General features: G+C 49.4%; 2 protein-coding genes across 2 annotated transcripts in view; one reads left to right on the forward strand and one right to left on the reverse strand.

Annotated features, from left to right (window-relative positions):
• Positions 1-933: 933 nt before the first annotated feature.
• Positions 934-11,807, forward strand: LHFPL5 (LHFPL tetraspan subfamily member 5). The gene is made up of 4 exons (XM_084611511.1): positions 934-1,669; positions 9,967-10,203; positions 11,104-11,137; positions 11,524-11,807. The coding sequence occupies exons 1-3, from the start codon at positions 1,258-1,260 to the stop codon at positions 11,118-11,120; spliced, it is 666 nt and encodes a 221-aa protein (XP_084467637.1). The 5' UTR covers positions 934-1,257; the 3' UTR covers positions 11,121-11,137; positions 11,524-11,807.
• A 1,416-nt stretch (positions 11,808-13,223) lies between these two features.
• The window catches only part of SRPK1 (SRSF protein kinase 1), a 45,118-nt gene continuing 41,810 nt past the window's right edge, over positions 13,224-16,531 (reverse strand). Inside the window, exon 16 of the mRNA XM_084611383.1 lies at positions 13,224-15,773. Within this exon, the coding sequence (XP_084467509.1) occupies positions 15,589-15,773 (185 nt within the window). The 3' untranslated portion in view covers positions 13,224-15,588. The remainder of the gene's footprint in view (positions 15,774-16,531) is intronic.

The following is a 16,531-nucleotide window of genomic DNA, read 5'->3' on the forward strand; positions in this document are numbered from 1 at the left end:
CGTAAGGAGCAGCTAGGCTGAGTGAGAAGGAGAAAACTCACTGGCGGTGCCTGCATTGTATCTGATCTGCGAATAAACAGGACTTCCCCATCCGGGATGGTCAATCCAGCACTTTCCCCAGAACTAAAACATCAAAACACAGGTGCTGGAATTGGGGGGCTGCCACCCCCCCCCCCGGGCTTGAAGTGGTTTCCATCATGTCCAGGGTTTACAGTTTAGTTCAGTGGCTCTCAGCACCCCTGTATAAAAAGGGTGCTTCTCTGTAGGGCTAAATGAATCATTAACGTCAATGGAGCTGCCGTGATTCCCCCCCTGCTGAAGACCTGGCCCTATAACCACGTTGTCCTGGCTGGCTGGTTCCCCACCTTTCCTGGCCCTTGTTCTCGGCACAGCCCCCTGCCCCCGTCCAGGGGCTAGTCCCTGATTGGTTGCTTGGACAGGGGCGGGGCCCCCAGCTGATGTGCAGTGGACGATGGAGGGAGGCAGAGCGTGTCTGGGAGGTGGGGGCTTGGCTGCGGCGGGGGGGGGGGCGCAGGCACCCGGGGGTAGGAGGGGGCAGGGCCATGCGCCATGGCTCCTTGGCTTGTGCTCACCCTAGATCTCTCCATCCAGCCCCCCAGCCCCACCCGCGGGCTTACAAGGGCGCGATCGGAGGGGAGGGGGCGCCAGTGACGGGCAGGGCTCCCCCCCCAGGGCAGCTTCCCCCCACCCCAGGGCGAGGATCCGCCGCGCCCTGCCCCTTTGCGCAGGCCGGGCCGGGCGGCTCCCCAGCGGGAGCTCTCCGCGGTGCTGAATCGCGCGCCCGGAGCGCAGCGCGCAGGAGGCTCCGGGCCGGGGGGCGCGGGGCGCGCCGGGGCCCCGCGGAGGCGCAGGGGGCCGAGCCCGCTGCCGGAGGACGAAGGGGGCGGGCGCGGGGGCGGAGGCAGCGGCGCCGGGAGACACGGGGCTGGGAGGAGCCGGGGCGAAGCGGCTGGTCCCCCGGGAGCGCAGCTGGGAGCCGGGCAGCCCATCCCCGGCCGGACTGGGGCTGCAGCCGAGAATCTGGACACGGAGCTTGCTCGCCAGAGCTGGGCCCTGAACACGGGGCTCTGGGCCCAGAGCCGCCCCCTGGGTCGGGGGGTGCAGGTGCAGGGCACCCTCCCCCCTCACTGACTTCCCTGGGTGCCCACCAGGAGGCAGCCCCCCCCCAGGCAGGGAGCCCCCGGCCCCACGCTCCCAGCCCTGGGCCAGCCCAGAAGCAGCCCACCCAGCCGCGCCATGGGGAGGATGCTGCCAGCCCAGGAAGCAGCCCGGATCTACCACACCAACTACGTGCGGAACGCCCGGGCCATGGGGGTGCTGTGGGCGCTCTTCACCCTCTGCTTCGCCATCGTCATGGTGGTGAGCTTCATCCAACCCTACTGGATCGGTGACAGCATCGACACCCCGCAGGCCGGCTACTTCGGCCTCTTCTCCTACTGCATTGGCAACGCCCTGACCGGCGAGCTCATCTGCAAGGGCAGCCCCCTGGACTTTGGCACCATCCCCTCCAGTGCCTTCAAAACGGCCATGTTCTTCGTGGGCATCTCCACCTTCCTCATCATCGGCTGCATCCTCTGCTTCAGCCTGTTCTTCTTCTGCAATTCAGCCACCGTCTACAACATCTGTGCCTGGATGCAGCTGGCGGCAGGTGAGTAGCTCCAGGGGGCACAGCCCAACCCCGTCCCAGGGGCAGAAATGCACCCGTGGCCGAGGGCCACCTCCTTACTGTTTGTGTTACCACAGCCTCTGCAGGGCCCATCTGAGATCAGGACATTCCCAGAGCTGGGGGAAGCAATATAAAAGGCTGGCAACTGCAGACCGAACAGAGAAACTTACTCTGTATTTTTTCTTCTACAATTTGGGTCAATTTAATGCTGGTGAAAGGAGCCAGAGGGACAGAATTAGAACCTGATCTCCTCCCCGGCCACAAAACAGGCCCGTTCAGGTATTTGAGATCCCCATCTACCTTTGTGCCTCATCCGTGCCCCGGCAGGGTGACATCCCAGAGGAAGAAGGTAGTTTATCGTCTTCCTGAGCCACACACTCATGGGGGTCTCTGCTGAGACGGCCACTAACAATAGTAATACCTAGCTCTTCCAGGGCACTTTTCATTGGTGGATCTCAAAGTGCTTCGCAAAGGAGGTCAGTAGCATCACCCCTATTTTACAAATGGGGAAACTGAGACACAGACCAGTGGTGTGACTTGCCCCAAGTCACCCAGCAGGCCAGCGCCAGGTCGCCAGAGTTCCAATTCAGTGCTCCATCTGCTAGGCCACATTACCAATAAAGGTACCATTTAGGGCCAAATGTGAGAGTGGTTTTGCAACATGGAAACCAGGCCCTAGGGAAGCGAGCTCAGACCTGTTAGACTCATTGCACCTAGGTAAGCAATGCTCTTGCTGGTGCAGTAGCTGCACTTGCTGAAGCATGAAGGGGAGAACTGCTCAGTCAGAGCCATCTCCCCTCTAAACATTTAGCTGGATCTAGCTTTACTTTTGGCAGATATAAAGGGCCACATTCGAATACTTTACTCATCATGAGAAGCCCCATCCTACATGAACTCCCCTATTGATTTCAGTGGGGCCTCCCCTGGAGCGGGGCACTTTTCCACTAGCCCCTTCTGCCCAAAGTTTAGTTCTGTAAGGTAGGAGCCAGCTCAGAGAAACATCAGCTTGCAAGGCCAGGCCCGTTCTGGACTGAAAGATGCTGGGTGAAGCAAAATGCATGTGTGCAGTTTTCCTGTGCTACTTAGAGCGGAAGGACAAAATCCCTTCCAGTTAAACAAACAGGTGAGAAAGCCAGGAACAAATGTGGGTCTGAGGCCCAGAGCACCCACCTCTCTCACCGCCCCCTCTCCATTGGAGGTGGGGTGGTTCCCTGCCTCTAAAACTCATGCCCTGTAATTGGTTCCTGACTTGCAGAGAACAAATGAGGAGCATGAGTTAAAATGGGACACGAGGTCAAGATTTGCCATATTAGCTCAGAATGTTAGTCCACTAAGCCTCTCCCCCCTCTGCAGAAGCCAGTAGGTGATGCTTTAGAGGCATATGAAGCAAAGCCCGTAGGCACCCAGCAAGAGGTGCAGTTCTGTGCGGGGGGGGGAATTCCCTCCCAACTGCTATGGCAGGCACCTGATGCTCTGAGGTATGGGACTTGATTGGCTTGTGGTAAGGCAAGCATTATTGGACATAAAATTATCCACCTAATGAACTCAGGTTGCAGCCACTACAGGCCAAGCAGATGCCAGGTCAGGGAGCTGATAAGCATGAGCAGACTAATATGGCGAGGCAATTTACAGCCACCGTTGGTCAGTGCTCCTTTTGTTTACCCAGCACATCAGAAAGTAGGGCATGCATCTTACCGTAACAACTTTCCAGGCTACCCAACCCATTCAGCTTAGCCTGGGGTTTCCTGGGTGGAATTACCATTAATTAAACCCTGCCAGCGATGCTAGTCCTCAGAGGCAAGGGGCATGGTGAAGGCTGGGTGCTTTCCCTGTTGCAATGAGAAGCTGCTGAAATCCAATCCTATCATCCCCAGCCTCCTGAAATATTGATGTCAAAGAGGAAGGCAGCATCCTCTTCCAGTTCCTGCTTGGCTCAGCAGGCGGGGAGCCTTGCTAGTGGTGAAAATGCCACGGAGATAGAGAAAGTCGGGCCAGCTTCAGCACTGGTGGAAAGGCCCTGCAGGCAATGGAATTGCAGCAGGGCAGACTTTAGCCCTTAAGGTATCAGCTAATTCCAAAGGTCTAAAGGAAACAAACTCAAAGATTAAGATAAGAGGCTTGGAAGCAGTTCAAAAGTCCAAGGAACCTGAATAACCAAAGGTTTCCTGCCCCAGAGGATTTGAGTAGCAATTTCTTATATCTTTGCTTATGCTGTTAGCATGACACATGGGGAAACAATGCAGCACATGGGAAGGAACTTGGTTTTCTAAAGAAAGCAGTGAAGTCTTAGTCCTTTCTCCCCCTCTTTTCCCTTTGGAGGCAGACAGATCAGAGAGGGAAGGGTTAGGAGCTGTGCTCTGTTCAGTGACACATGGCAGATTAATAATAGAGAGAAACATGGCGAGAGAGTTCAATCTCCTTAATAAAATAAAGCCTTTATCTGATTAGGGTAAAGGAGGGCTTGGGATATGACTGACAGCCAGCCACCTTCCTCTTACATACCATCAAAGATGAAATATGGAGGCTAAAAGCTATTACCTGCCCATGCCAGTACAGGTAAAACAAATAGACAGAGGACAGCCAGGCTGGGATGCCTTGGCTTTTAACTCTCTCTCCGAGAAGGGCTAGGGCATTAGTGTGCTGGAGCTGGGGGCACTGATGGAGGATTTGGGTTTGGACATTGGAAATCCCATGGTGAAGGAAGGGTTTCAGGCTGTGCATGATCTGGCTGCTAGCAAATGGACAATGCAACCTGCCCCAGAGAGGCAGCGGCCCTGCAGCCAGGCCTGTGCTTTCCTAGGGAACACATGTTTCAAACACACCGCCAGATTTCCTTCCTGGGGGGGGGTGAGGGGGGTGTGTCTTTAGACAAAGGCAACCAAACTCATCCATACCAAGGAAGCCATGATATTGTCCAGTCCAACCCACACCACCCTCGCCCTGGCCTGTGCTGAACTGTTCTTGAGAGTCGATACGTTTAGGGCTTTGCCCACTCTAGTTTTCAATACTGCAAACCATGCGGGTGCACCAAGTCCCACGGTAGACTGTTCCACAGCCGCAAAGACTCTTATATTCCATGTACAAAAGGAGGTCACAGAGGCCCCGGCCGCTGTGCAAGCAGACCGCGAGAGACTCCCGGTGCTGAGGAGATCACAACGGAAGTAGACCAGACATGACTATCCCCATTTTACAGATCGCAAACTGAGGAACACAGAGATTAAGGCCAAGATTTTCAAAAGTGATGAGTGGTTTTAGGTGCCCAACATGAGACACTTTTAAGGGGTCTGGTTGTCAGAGGGTCGGGGGCTCTGCACTTACTGAAAACCAGGGTCTTTTTTAGATGTCTCAGGTTAGGCACCCAAATGAACTGGACAGTTAGGACAATCTTGGGCTACGTGATTTGCCCAAGGCACATAGGCAGTCTTTTGACAGGATGGGAATTGAACCGAGATTGCCCGAGTGCTTTAACCACACAGCCATCCTTCCATCTCACACAGTCTTAGTTTTCCTGAAACATACACCTGCCGCCAAGCCACCTCAGCCTTTCACCAGCCTCTGTTGTCTCTGTTGGCTGAGTCACAATCTGGGTCTAGCGGTCCAGTAGCCGCCAGTCTAAACTGCAGTCCCAGCTCCGCTGATCAGCCCTGGAGGCATGGCTGGCCGGCCTCATGTCAGGGGCTCTCCACGCCCGCAGCAGATGGTGCTAGCACCATGGACAGAGCCTGTAGCTTCTCTCTGATTTCTCTATCACATCTCAAAGCTGGTGGGGGTCGTGGAAGGGACACCAGCGGCGATAAAAGGTTCCAGTGGCAACTGATGGGCTGAGAGGAAGGATTGTCTGGGTTAAACCTGAGACTCAGTTGATGGGGGTTCAATTCTGTGACTCTGCTACAGACTCTAACGGTTTGTTGACACTTAGGGTTTCAACCAGGCCAGTAAGGAGTTGTGTCACCCTCGCCCTGCAACTCTGGGTGCCTTAAATGGTATTCTGCTGTGGTTCACAGCCCTGATACCATCAGCCAGCCCAGTAATTCAATGTTGATAAGTGCAAAGTAATGCACAGTGGAAAACATAATCCCTACTGTACATACAGAATGTTGGGGTCTAAATTAGCTATTACCACTCAAGAGATCTTGGAATCATCGTGGATTATTCTCTGAAAACATCTGCTCAGTATGCAGCAGCAGTCAAAAAAGCTAAACAGAAGGTTAGGAGACATTAGGAAAGTGATTGATAATAAGACAGTAAATATCATCATGGCACTTAAATCCATAGTACGCCCACACCTTGAATACTGCATGCAGTTCTAGTCACCCCATCTCAAAAAAGATATATTAGAATTGGAAAAGGTACAGAACAGGGCAACAAAAATGATTAGGGGTATGGAATAATTTCTGTATAAGGAGATATTTAAAAGACTGGGACCGTTCAGCTTGGAAAAGAGACAGCTGAGGCTGGGGATAGGATAGCAGTCTATAAAACCAAGGCTGGTGTGGAGAAAGTGAAAGTGTTATTTACCCATTCGCAGAAAACTTGAACCAGGAGTCACCCAATGAAATTATAGGAAACAGGTTTAAAACAAACATAAGGAAGTACTTCACACAACGCACAGTCAACCTGTGGAACTCATTGCCAGGGGACATTTTGACAACCAAAAGAAAAACTGGGTTCAAAACAGAATTAGATAAGTTTATGGAGGATAGGTCAATCAATGGCTATTAGCCAAGATGGTCAGGTATGCAACCCGGTGCTCTGGGTGTCCCTGAGCGTCTGAGTGCCAGAACCTGGGACTGAACAATGGATCACTTGCTAAGTGCCCTGTTCTGTTTAGGCCCTCTGAAGCATCTGGCATTGGCTGCTGTCAGAGACAGGACCCTGGGCCAGATGGACAATTGGTCTGACCCAGTATGGCCGTTCTTACTTTCAGACTGAGCAGGCACCAGGCAGCCAGTTAGTTTAGGTGCAGGTGGGGCAGGGGCATAAAGGGTGGGGTGGAGCCTCTATTTTATTTGTATCAGGATCACATCTCAGCACAAGATGTAGGTATTCCTTTAAAGCTTCCCCGCCCATCCCCCTCCTCCTCCACACTGAGCTGCAGGGGAAGGTAATTAAGTGTACCGGAAGGCACAGTTTCTAAATGAAGAGAGATGGCTTATGGAGAGCCAGTAAGATGCACAAATGCCCTTACTACTGTCCTCCCACAAGCCTTTGAAAAAACCCTCAGCAAACCGTTGCCAGGCAGCAGCTATCCACCGTCCTGAGAATGTTCTCTGGCCTACAGTGATCCCAGTGACAGAGAGACATGGAGGCTTCAGGGAAGGGGTGTGTGTGTGTAGGGGGAGGGCAACCGCAGCATCTTTACACCACTGAATAGCAAGAGGGATGGATGGTGCTGCTGCTAACCTGCTGTCACCTGATGCATCAGAGAATTTAAACAGCATAACAAAGTACAGTAACTACGAGCGCACAGCGACTTCAGGGAACCATTAGCTGCGTGTCTCCGGAGAGAGGGCGTGTGCCATGGAGAGAAATAGTTTCTCATTCCAGAGCTCTTGGCCCAGGAACGGTCCTGTAGCGTACAAGGGAAGTGCATGTTTCTGGTAGAAGGATGTACATTGAAGTTATATAGGATGTGGATTTGCAATGGATATAACATTTGCACTATAGGCTGTCCGTCCCCTTGTGCTAGATATTGTATAAACATATTGGCCCCGACCCAGAGAGTTGGGGGGGGGGGGGAGGGAGAGTGAAGAGCAGTGAAGTCTCTTTCAATCTGCTCAGAAAGTTGCTTTGTAAAGCTTTTGGTGTGAGCTGTATGTGGACATTTTGAAGAACTCATGGCAGTGGTATTTGTATTAGGGTAGCTTAGGAGCTCCAAATCAATCATTGTGTTAGGCACACACATCTGAAAAGAGAATCCCTGCTCGGAATCTGAAATGCCTACAACGCCTATTGGTTAATTTAACCATGGCAAGGCCCTTGTTAAGTCCTCTTGTGGGCAACTGGCCAATACCTTTGGCCAAACGTGACAATCCCTGTCTCACATAATAGTAACAAGCCTTTGCTGCCTGTCAGGCCAAGCTGGCGTGGCCCCGCTCTTGGTTGGATAGCATTTCCCAGTTTGTCTGTGCAAAGCCCCGGAGCAGAGGAGAAGGGGAGACAGTTGTATGGGATGGGGACATAGGAGACAAAGAGCCCCTGGCATAGGGGGAAGGGCAGAGGGAATGGCAGGGAGCCCCTGAAATAGACACAGATAGGAGGGTGGCACACAAGGAACTAGTGGGGAAGAATACAAGGAGTCCTTCATGTGGGCACTGAGGTCAGCGTCCCCACTGCCCGCCTTTCCTCTCAAAATATTCATCACTTGATGCCAGGAGCCCACACACGGTGCTAGGCATCATACAAACATTAGTATGAAAAATTAAACTCCACAACTCCCCCCAACCACTTCTTCACAATCAGCCAGTGGCAAACTGGGACTAGGACCCCAGGCATCCTCCTCCGAGGGTTACCACCCAAGAGTCACCTATAATGACTCTTCAGAGAGAGTCTAGACCATACTCAGCAGCCAAAGCCCCTTTGTGACTTCGGCAGACAAGCTACCTGGCCGAAAAGGAAAACGAAGCCACTGCTGCATTTGCTCTAGTTAGCAGCAGGAACGGATGTCTTACGGTGCAGACATGGCACACAAGCGAAAGCAGCTCAGGACCAGGAACGGATCAGACCACTGGGTCGCGTACACTCCCAGCAGTAGGCTAACTGTTTACAAAAGGAGTTGACCATGGGGGATTCCAAGTGAACCCATTTCAAAATTAACCTGGGGGTCAATCCCTTGGGCTGCAATAAAATACACCTAGACAGAGGTTAGCCGAACACTGGTTAAACAAAGGGTAAGACAAGTTCCTCCAGCCCAAACAAATCCACTGAAAATCTGTTTTAAGCCATTAGGAGGGGACAATTCCTAGGGAGGGAGATGGTGCCTTTGACAGGATGCTGTTGCATATTCATGCCGGAATGGAAGGGCATTGCCAAGGCGCCCAAGTTACTGGGAGGTTTTGCAGAAGCATTTCCTGTCGCAAATAGCATTGTGCTCCTGGCCTCACGGGTTTGGTACCAGTCTGACTGTGTGGGTAACCAAAATAGTTACACTGGGACAACCCCAACTGCGGATAGTTACACTGCTAGAAAGGTAGTTCGCACTACTGTAGCTTATTCACCTCCTGCTGTGGAAATAAACGACACCTGTATATTGCTATAACTTCATGCACACGGGGGTGTGGGGTGGATGTTGTACCCCTTTAACGGTACTGTTCTAGCTGCACTTGGGTAACTTCTCTCTTTAGACCTGCCCTTGCTCCCATATAACTAGGCTCCAGGAAAGTGAGATCACACCAACACCGTGCACTGGATGCAAAACTACAACTGCGGGGCATTAACCCACTTGCGCCTCACGATGCATTTTAGTCCTCGAGCTTTTGATTCTCTCTCTCTTCCTACCTCAGTGCCTCACTTCTCCGACTGGAAGGATAAATACCCACCTGAGTGGAGCACTTTGAGGTTTACAATAGAAAAGTGCAACCTGGTTATTATGGGAAGATGGTTTGGGGGGAGGAACTAATCAGATTGGTCGGTAAGAGGCTGAACTACCTGTAGCTGCCTGAGTTGGAGACCAGAGCTAAACCATGTTAATAAATTCATCATTTAGCACAACTCAGCCTTCGAGGGTGGGTCTGGTATTGATGCGAGAATGTAGAAACAGCTTTGTAGGGTATTTTTCAGCCAAGAAACTGCTTTACAGAGGCAACTTTCCTCTCCATTTTACCAGCCGCGGAGAATAAGGCACAGAGCAGTTGAAAGGGATGTTCTGTAGTTTATTCAGCAGTGAGCTGTTCGGTGATGTCCATTTAGCCCGCAGCTCGCTCTTGGGGCTGGTGGTTCGTAGTCATGGGCACGTAACAGACAGGGCTGGTTCTATTCCGAGCCAGATCCTGCACCGTCAACATCCAGGAGCACCGCCTGAGGTGCTGCATGATGCTAACGGAGGATTAGGTTCCAGGAGAAGAGGCTCACAGAAGATCCACTTTGAGCTGTGAACGGTTACGCTTGCGGAACCTTCGTGGAAAGGGGAGTGGGCACAATGACTTCATTAAAAAAAAAAAAGGATGAATTAGGATCTAGGAATCTTTTTGGGTGGCGCTTTCCTCCCAGCTCCAGTCCAGGGGGCAGTGCACTACCCCCGTGCAACTGGTGCTCACGTCCTGTGTTTTTTCCCCTTGCAGCGGGCGGCCTAATGATAGGTTGCCTGATCTACCCGGATGGTTGGGATTCCAATGAAGTGAAGCGCATGTGCGGGGACAAAACTGACAAATACACACTAGGGGCATGCACCGTGCGCTGGGCCTTCATCCTCTGCATTATTGGGATCCTCGACGCCCTCATCCTCTCCTTCCTGGCCTTTGTTCTAGGGAACCGGCAAGATAACCTCCTCCCAGACGATTTCAAAGTAGAAAATAAAGGTAATGGCCTCACTTTGTTCTCTCCCCCGCTCACCCAGTAGAGTGTACTTCAAAACCCCTGAGTGGTCACTGCCACCTATAAAGCCTGCAGCCATGCCCATCGGGCCCAGATACCATGATAGGTGTGAATTATAGTGACTTGGAAAGTGCTAGAGATGGGAAATAAAGGGGAAGGGATATTCAGGAACAAGGAGATCAGGTAGGTTCTACAGTAGAGGCCGGGTCAGGCTTCTGCCCACTCATTGTGGCTACCTGGCTAATTGCTTTCTAGAAATTAGTACTTTCCCACCATTAACAGGCTCCAGGCCAATCAGGTAGGAGAAGGCAGACATTACCCAGGGAGCTACCCAGGGCAAACGTTACCCAGACATGGCAACTGACACCACCAAAGAGACTAGACCAGGAATGGCAGAGAAAGTCAGTTCATTTCATCCAGGGAAGAAATTGGTTACAAGGATCCTAAGATTTGTATTTCATCTCAGTAGTGGAGAGATTGCTATCCCATTTCACACACCAGGTGGTGTATGTTAAAAGCACTTGGTAATGGATTAGTATCCAGCACTATCTATCCTGCAAACAGCATTTGGATTCTGAAGCACATGGGCATCATGTATTAAACAAGTGTTAAGGGAAACCTCAGGCAGGGGCTAGTCCATTTCCACAACTATTAAATGAATACAAGGAGACTGCATCATTAAGTAGACACTGAATGAGGTTGGTCCACGATCAGTATGCAGCAGGAATGAGAAGGCTGTGTCTCATGCCATTAGCCACCTTAATGAGGTCACCTTTTCCCTTAACACATGAAACTGATACAACTTTTGAAGACAGCTGCTCCTGTTCTTTCCCTCCATTACACTCCCACTCACCCTAGTATAAAGACAGCTCTTTGTTTTACAGAGGAGGGCCATGAATGAAGAAGCTGAACACCACAGTAAGTAAACCTATTTGAAATTACTGCTAAACTTGTTCCAAGTATATGTAATTTAAGTATATTTGGCAGGATTCCTGAAAGATTACTGGTAATTTTTGGTTTCAGAGTAGCAGCCGTGTTAGTCTGTATCCGCAAAAAGGAGGACTTGTGGCACCTTAGAGACTAACAAATTTGAGCATAAGCTTTCGTGAGCTACAGCTCACTTCATCGGATGCATTTCAAGACCCTGTATTCCCATTGCTTCTAGTTATATCATCTTTGCTTTAGTACCTTATGGCACTAAAGCAGCAATAACTTACTGCACACAATGGGATTTAAAAACCCTTATGTTGATCTATTTTAGAATGCGACAAAACTGTAATTTAAACTTTTCCTTCTCTTTCCAGGGACATCTAGAGCCCCACCAGGTAACTACCAGAAACTTGATGCTTTTCTTACAGGTCATTTTGAAGGAACTCTATTCTCCCTACAAATTTCTTGAAAAGATTCCATGCAAGGGGCTGCTGGAGACTCGACCCCCTCATAGTGTTTATTTGGAGGGAGGGACCCTATCAATTACAGAAGGGGGAGTAGGAGGGAGGAGCCAGTGTGTGCTTTAGCTACTTACAGTCACATTTTGTACTGGCTTGTTGCAAGAAAAAATTGCAGAATAAAAGGCAAAGTTGCAGTGTCCTTGGAAAACTTACTTCTTACCTGGCTTCTTCTCCTGCAATCTTGAGTATTGTTCTACAAGAGAAACCATTCTACACCCACAAATTCCAACAAAAACTCAACGGGCTTTTTCCTATAAAGCTGCCCCTTGAAATTACCCATAAGAGGAGAGACAAACAAAGCCACAGTCCAGTTAGTAACAAAATTCAGCAAGAAACTGGATTAATGTGCAGCGAAAAATTGGCCTTAGGACTCAACTGGCTCCACAACCTTTCACCATACTGAGCAACATTAAAGGCAAAGCATGATAAAGCCTCTTTTCTGGCACAAATGTGCTGGGCTCCAGCATGATATAGCAGGTAATTCAGAGAATATTCACAAGAGCAGATGGTGTCACTCAAAATCAGCTCAATTCACACTATCACTGCATTGTTGGAACCACCTGCATAACCTGATTTAGTTACCAGTTCATGTCACACTGAGAACACCCACTTGCAGCAGTCTTCTGCATATTCACATTCTGCAGATTGCCCAGGACTGTGATCTCTTCTGATCTGGGGATCTTAAAGACAGCACTGCCAGCTCTAAATCCAAAACTGACAAAGCAAAGTTGAACTTAAGGTTTGTTTCCTTACAGCTGCTAGAAATCAGGTCCCTTCCAGCAAGGCTGCACCCTGATCTTCCAATTTCATACTTCTTTTGCAGCAGGGGTTCTCAAACAGTGGGTTGCGACCCCATTTTAATGGGAGTGCCAGGGCTGGCATTAGACATCCTGGGGCCTGGGACCAAAGCCCAAGCCCCAATGTCCAGGGCCAAAGTCCCACAGCTGAAGGGCTCAGGTTACAGGCCCCCACTGTCCTCGGGCTGAAGCCCTCGGGCTTTAGGATCCCCCTCCACCCTGGGCAATAGGGCTCGGATTTTGGCCCCCCGCCCCCGGCCTGGCGGGGCTCAGGTTTTGGTCCCCACCTTCTGGGGTCATGTAGTAATTTTTGTTGTCAAAAGGGGGTGGTGGTGCAATGAAGTTCGAGAACCTGTTTTACAGTAAGGAAAGCTCTAGATGCCTCAGTTAAGGCTCCCTATTAGGGACTATTAAATGGAAGACCATGGCAAAGTTTGGCACATGGCTATTTAAAGGGGACAAACTATTATAGCAACGTCTTCGTGTTTCCTAGTTTAGAAGATAGCAAAATAAGGATTTTGCTACTCATTTTGTGATTTCATCTACCTAGATCACACAATACTGCATGTGAATGGGGTCTCAAGACTAAATGTGTGAACCCTGGCTCCCTACTCTAGCAGAATACAAAAGTTAATGGACAGACAATGGCTCTGAATGAAGTTACCGAGGGAACATATCAGGAATAGAATAGATGTGGGTTATTAAATAATCTGTTTTATTGTACGGCATTTACAAAGAAAAGACAATGCACTCAAGTAGAAAGAATAAAAATGTATTTTCCTTCAGGTTTTAGACGAACACAGCAAGTACAAATCCTTTAGTGAGCACTTTATGGCAATTTGGAAGTTTAGTGAACCCCAAGTGAGTGAGCACGAGGGACAAGACTGAATCCTGACAGCTGCCTCTCTGTGTCTTCAACCCACAAGCTGGCTCTTTTACTGAGCTAGAGGGAAAAAGTCCTCTTCTGGCGGTGATGGGGGAACGGATACCTCAGAACCCAACGTGCAGACCCCTCTATGAGGATCTCATTCCTTTAGGTCAGTCAGGGTGTGGAAATGCACAGGGCGGGGTGAGCTCTAGTGACGCCACCAGAAGTTCCATTCACCCTTCCAAAAAGTCTTCACAGTATTAAAACAGAAGGTCAGCAATACACAGTCCAGTCCTGTCTGTAATCCCTTTACAACAGAAAAAGAAGCGACTCTTGGAGCTGGGGAAGGAATTCCAGATTCCAGGAAAATCATTCAGCAGTCTTAAACTGTTTTGGTATATTTCCTTTAATCTTAGATTATGCATAGAGAACCTGACTTAAGAACCCCTAAATGGACATGCAGCCTGGATTTCGCCAATGGCCCAGGCGGTGTTAGGCTGGACAAGCAAGAAAATATAGGGCAAGATGGTTATACCTTTAAAGTGGATTAAATAAGGACACCAGCTTTTGTGGATGGAAGGTTGCGATGAACTGAGATTTCAAACACACACACAAGAGTGACATGTAACAGCCTCACTGGCAGCTTTGGTGTTACTGTCTCAAATAGTGCCTTCTTGGCCTTCTGGGAGTTCCAGAGTCCTGAGGCAGCTTCTGTCCTCTGAGAACTTCTTGATCCCAAAGGCCTGTTTGGTCCATGGTGAGGAAGGGCTGTTCAAGTCCCTACCCTGCCAAAACCTTGCTTTAGAGTAGGACGCAATGAATCTGTAATCGCTTAGGAAAGCCTAGGAGAGATGCATCGTAAAACTAGCAAACACTACAATGCTTTAACTTTGCATTAAAATAACCGCCCCCACAAACCTGTTACACCCAGCCCCCTCTGAGAAGTTTAAAAACCTTATATAATATTCTACTGGGGCAACCATATTTGGGGTGATTTTAGGAAACAGAAGCTGACCCTGTGTCTACAGGAAAAAGCCAAACCAGGTAGTTCAGCTGTCCTTGTGTTAATCCCCAAGTACTCATTCATCTCAGAAAATAAAAGGCAATCCCATTGGGGAAGTTACTTCTAAAGGCCAGCACCTAAGGCAAGCTAACACAGTAGAAATCTTTACATTAAGCTTTGGAAATGTGGTGTTTCAAAGTCAGAGAACACAGTGTGGCTGTGACACACAGATACCACCAGCCCCTCTTCACAACTGAATGGTCCAAATAAGAGAAAGTACATTCCATCTTTCCAGACGGAAGACCAACTGCTCACTGACGCAATGACAACTTCAGGGAAAGCAAAGGAAGTGCCAGTATGGGCAAAAAAACCCCAAAAAACTTACAGCTCACTCAAACGTCTAGGAAGAGTTGCCTGCATCCAACTACCACTCTGCCAACAAAGGACGCACACATCTATTCTGCAGATTGTGCATTTAACCAGTCCCAGCTTTTGCTTTTTTTTTTTTTCAAATTGTCCATGTGACGTTTTAGTCCAAGGGCTCAGGCATTTGAGGGAGCGTAGCAGGTTTCATTGAATTCAGAAACTAATCTGAACACTGGGGAAAAATAATGGTATTAAAAATAGTTTTTAAATGCAACTTTTCATAGGATTCAGTGGCTAAAACTAAAGAAAAATTATTTGACTGGAAAGAATGTGGGAAGTCACCCAAGAAACACGACAGACACCTGGGGATGGGTGGAGGATTTCAAGTTCTCTGTTCCACATGGAGTTATCACCCAGGTACCAATCTGCCATTTCACATCCTCCTGCTGGCTACTGGCCGTGCAGTGGAAAACTGACTCCTGGAGTCAGGGAGCGAAGGATGGAGTCACAGATCTTCATATCCCCTTCATGGGTGTAATTTAGTTAAGGGAACATACACTAATGCAGATCAACTCATGCCTACGCTAACAGGTAAGAGACTTGGGGCAACTTTGTATTCCAGTCAATTAATCTTTGGCAAAGCCCAATCAAGGCAAAGCTCACAGGATGCCCACTGGCTGAGAAGAGTCTCCGCTTAATCAAATAAGCGAACTCAGCTGAACAGGTTAAATTTATCTAAAATCTTGGAAGCCTTGAAGGAAGAGCTTCACACTGAAAAGGAACAAGGGGGGGGAAGTGGATCTGGGGAGGGGCAGTTGAACACCTGGGTGTGCGTATGCTATGCTGTAAACCAGAGTGTAGGGCTGCGGCGTTGGGCTGAAGCCCTAGGAGTTAAGCCAGGGGTGCCTGAGACACTCGGCTGCTGTAGCCCGTTTCTCTGGAATCAGCTCCAACATAGGTAATAAGAAGTCTGTGAATGCAGCTGCCTCATCTTGGGACCACTCGTATTTCTCCACCAGAACTTCAAAAAGGCCCCAGGGCTTCAGTTTGGTGATGTGTTTCAGATCCCCTGAAAACGAAATCAGATACATCAACAGTAAGTCACCAATGGTACCAGAGGGGCTTACCAAGTTACTCTGGTAGGTATCAGGACTCTGGTGTTGCTTTGGTAAATGCTGTCTAGGGGCGTAAAGGGTTGAATTTTAACAACCCAAGTTTCCCTCTTTATAAAGCTGCCCTTGGAGGTCAGCCAGTTTTACAAGAAGGTCCCATCTCTCTCCTCCTACTTCAGCTCCACGGTTTCAATACAACATGATTAGTCACTATAACTAAAAAATACAGACACTAACACAAGGCCACTCACTACTTGTACTGACTTGCAGACACTCAGAACCAGTCTGAGGGGAGAGGTTCTGCATGTAGCAGACAGGTGTTTCCAGTTCAGACTGCGAAATGTGAAGGCTGCCTGACAGCAGAGAACAACACACTTCAGTCCTCATGCTCTACCCCAAAGGAGAGAAGACGGATGCATTTTAACCACGAGGTAGCTTTAAAGAGCCCTCATCATGCCAGAAAAGTATTACTCTAAGAGATTCTCGGCCTGGCTAATACAATTCTGCCAGCTTCCTATTGCTCAGCAGACTATCGCTTCCTCAAATAGTGTTGTATCGTTTCAGAAAATCCATGGAAGAACAATCTTTGGGGTTTGAAACAGCACCTCAATATTCATGACCACAGCGTACTGCTGCTCTGGCAGAATTAGAGTAGTAGGCCAGGAGCTGAGCAAAGCTGTCTAGACAAAGGAATTCAAAAGCATGTTAAAGCCAT

This window comes from Lepidochelys olivacea (assembly GCF_965140295.1).
Source record: "Lepidochelys olivacea isolate rLepOli2 genome assembly, chromosome: 21".
In the NCBI taxonomy this organism is placed as follows: Eukaryota; Metazoa; Chordata; order Testudines; family Cheloniidae; genus Lepidochelys; species Lepidochelys olivacea.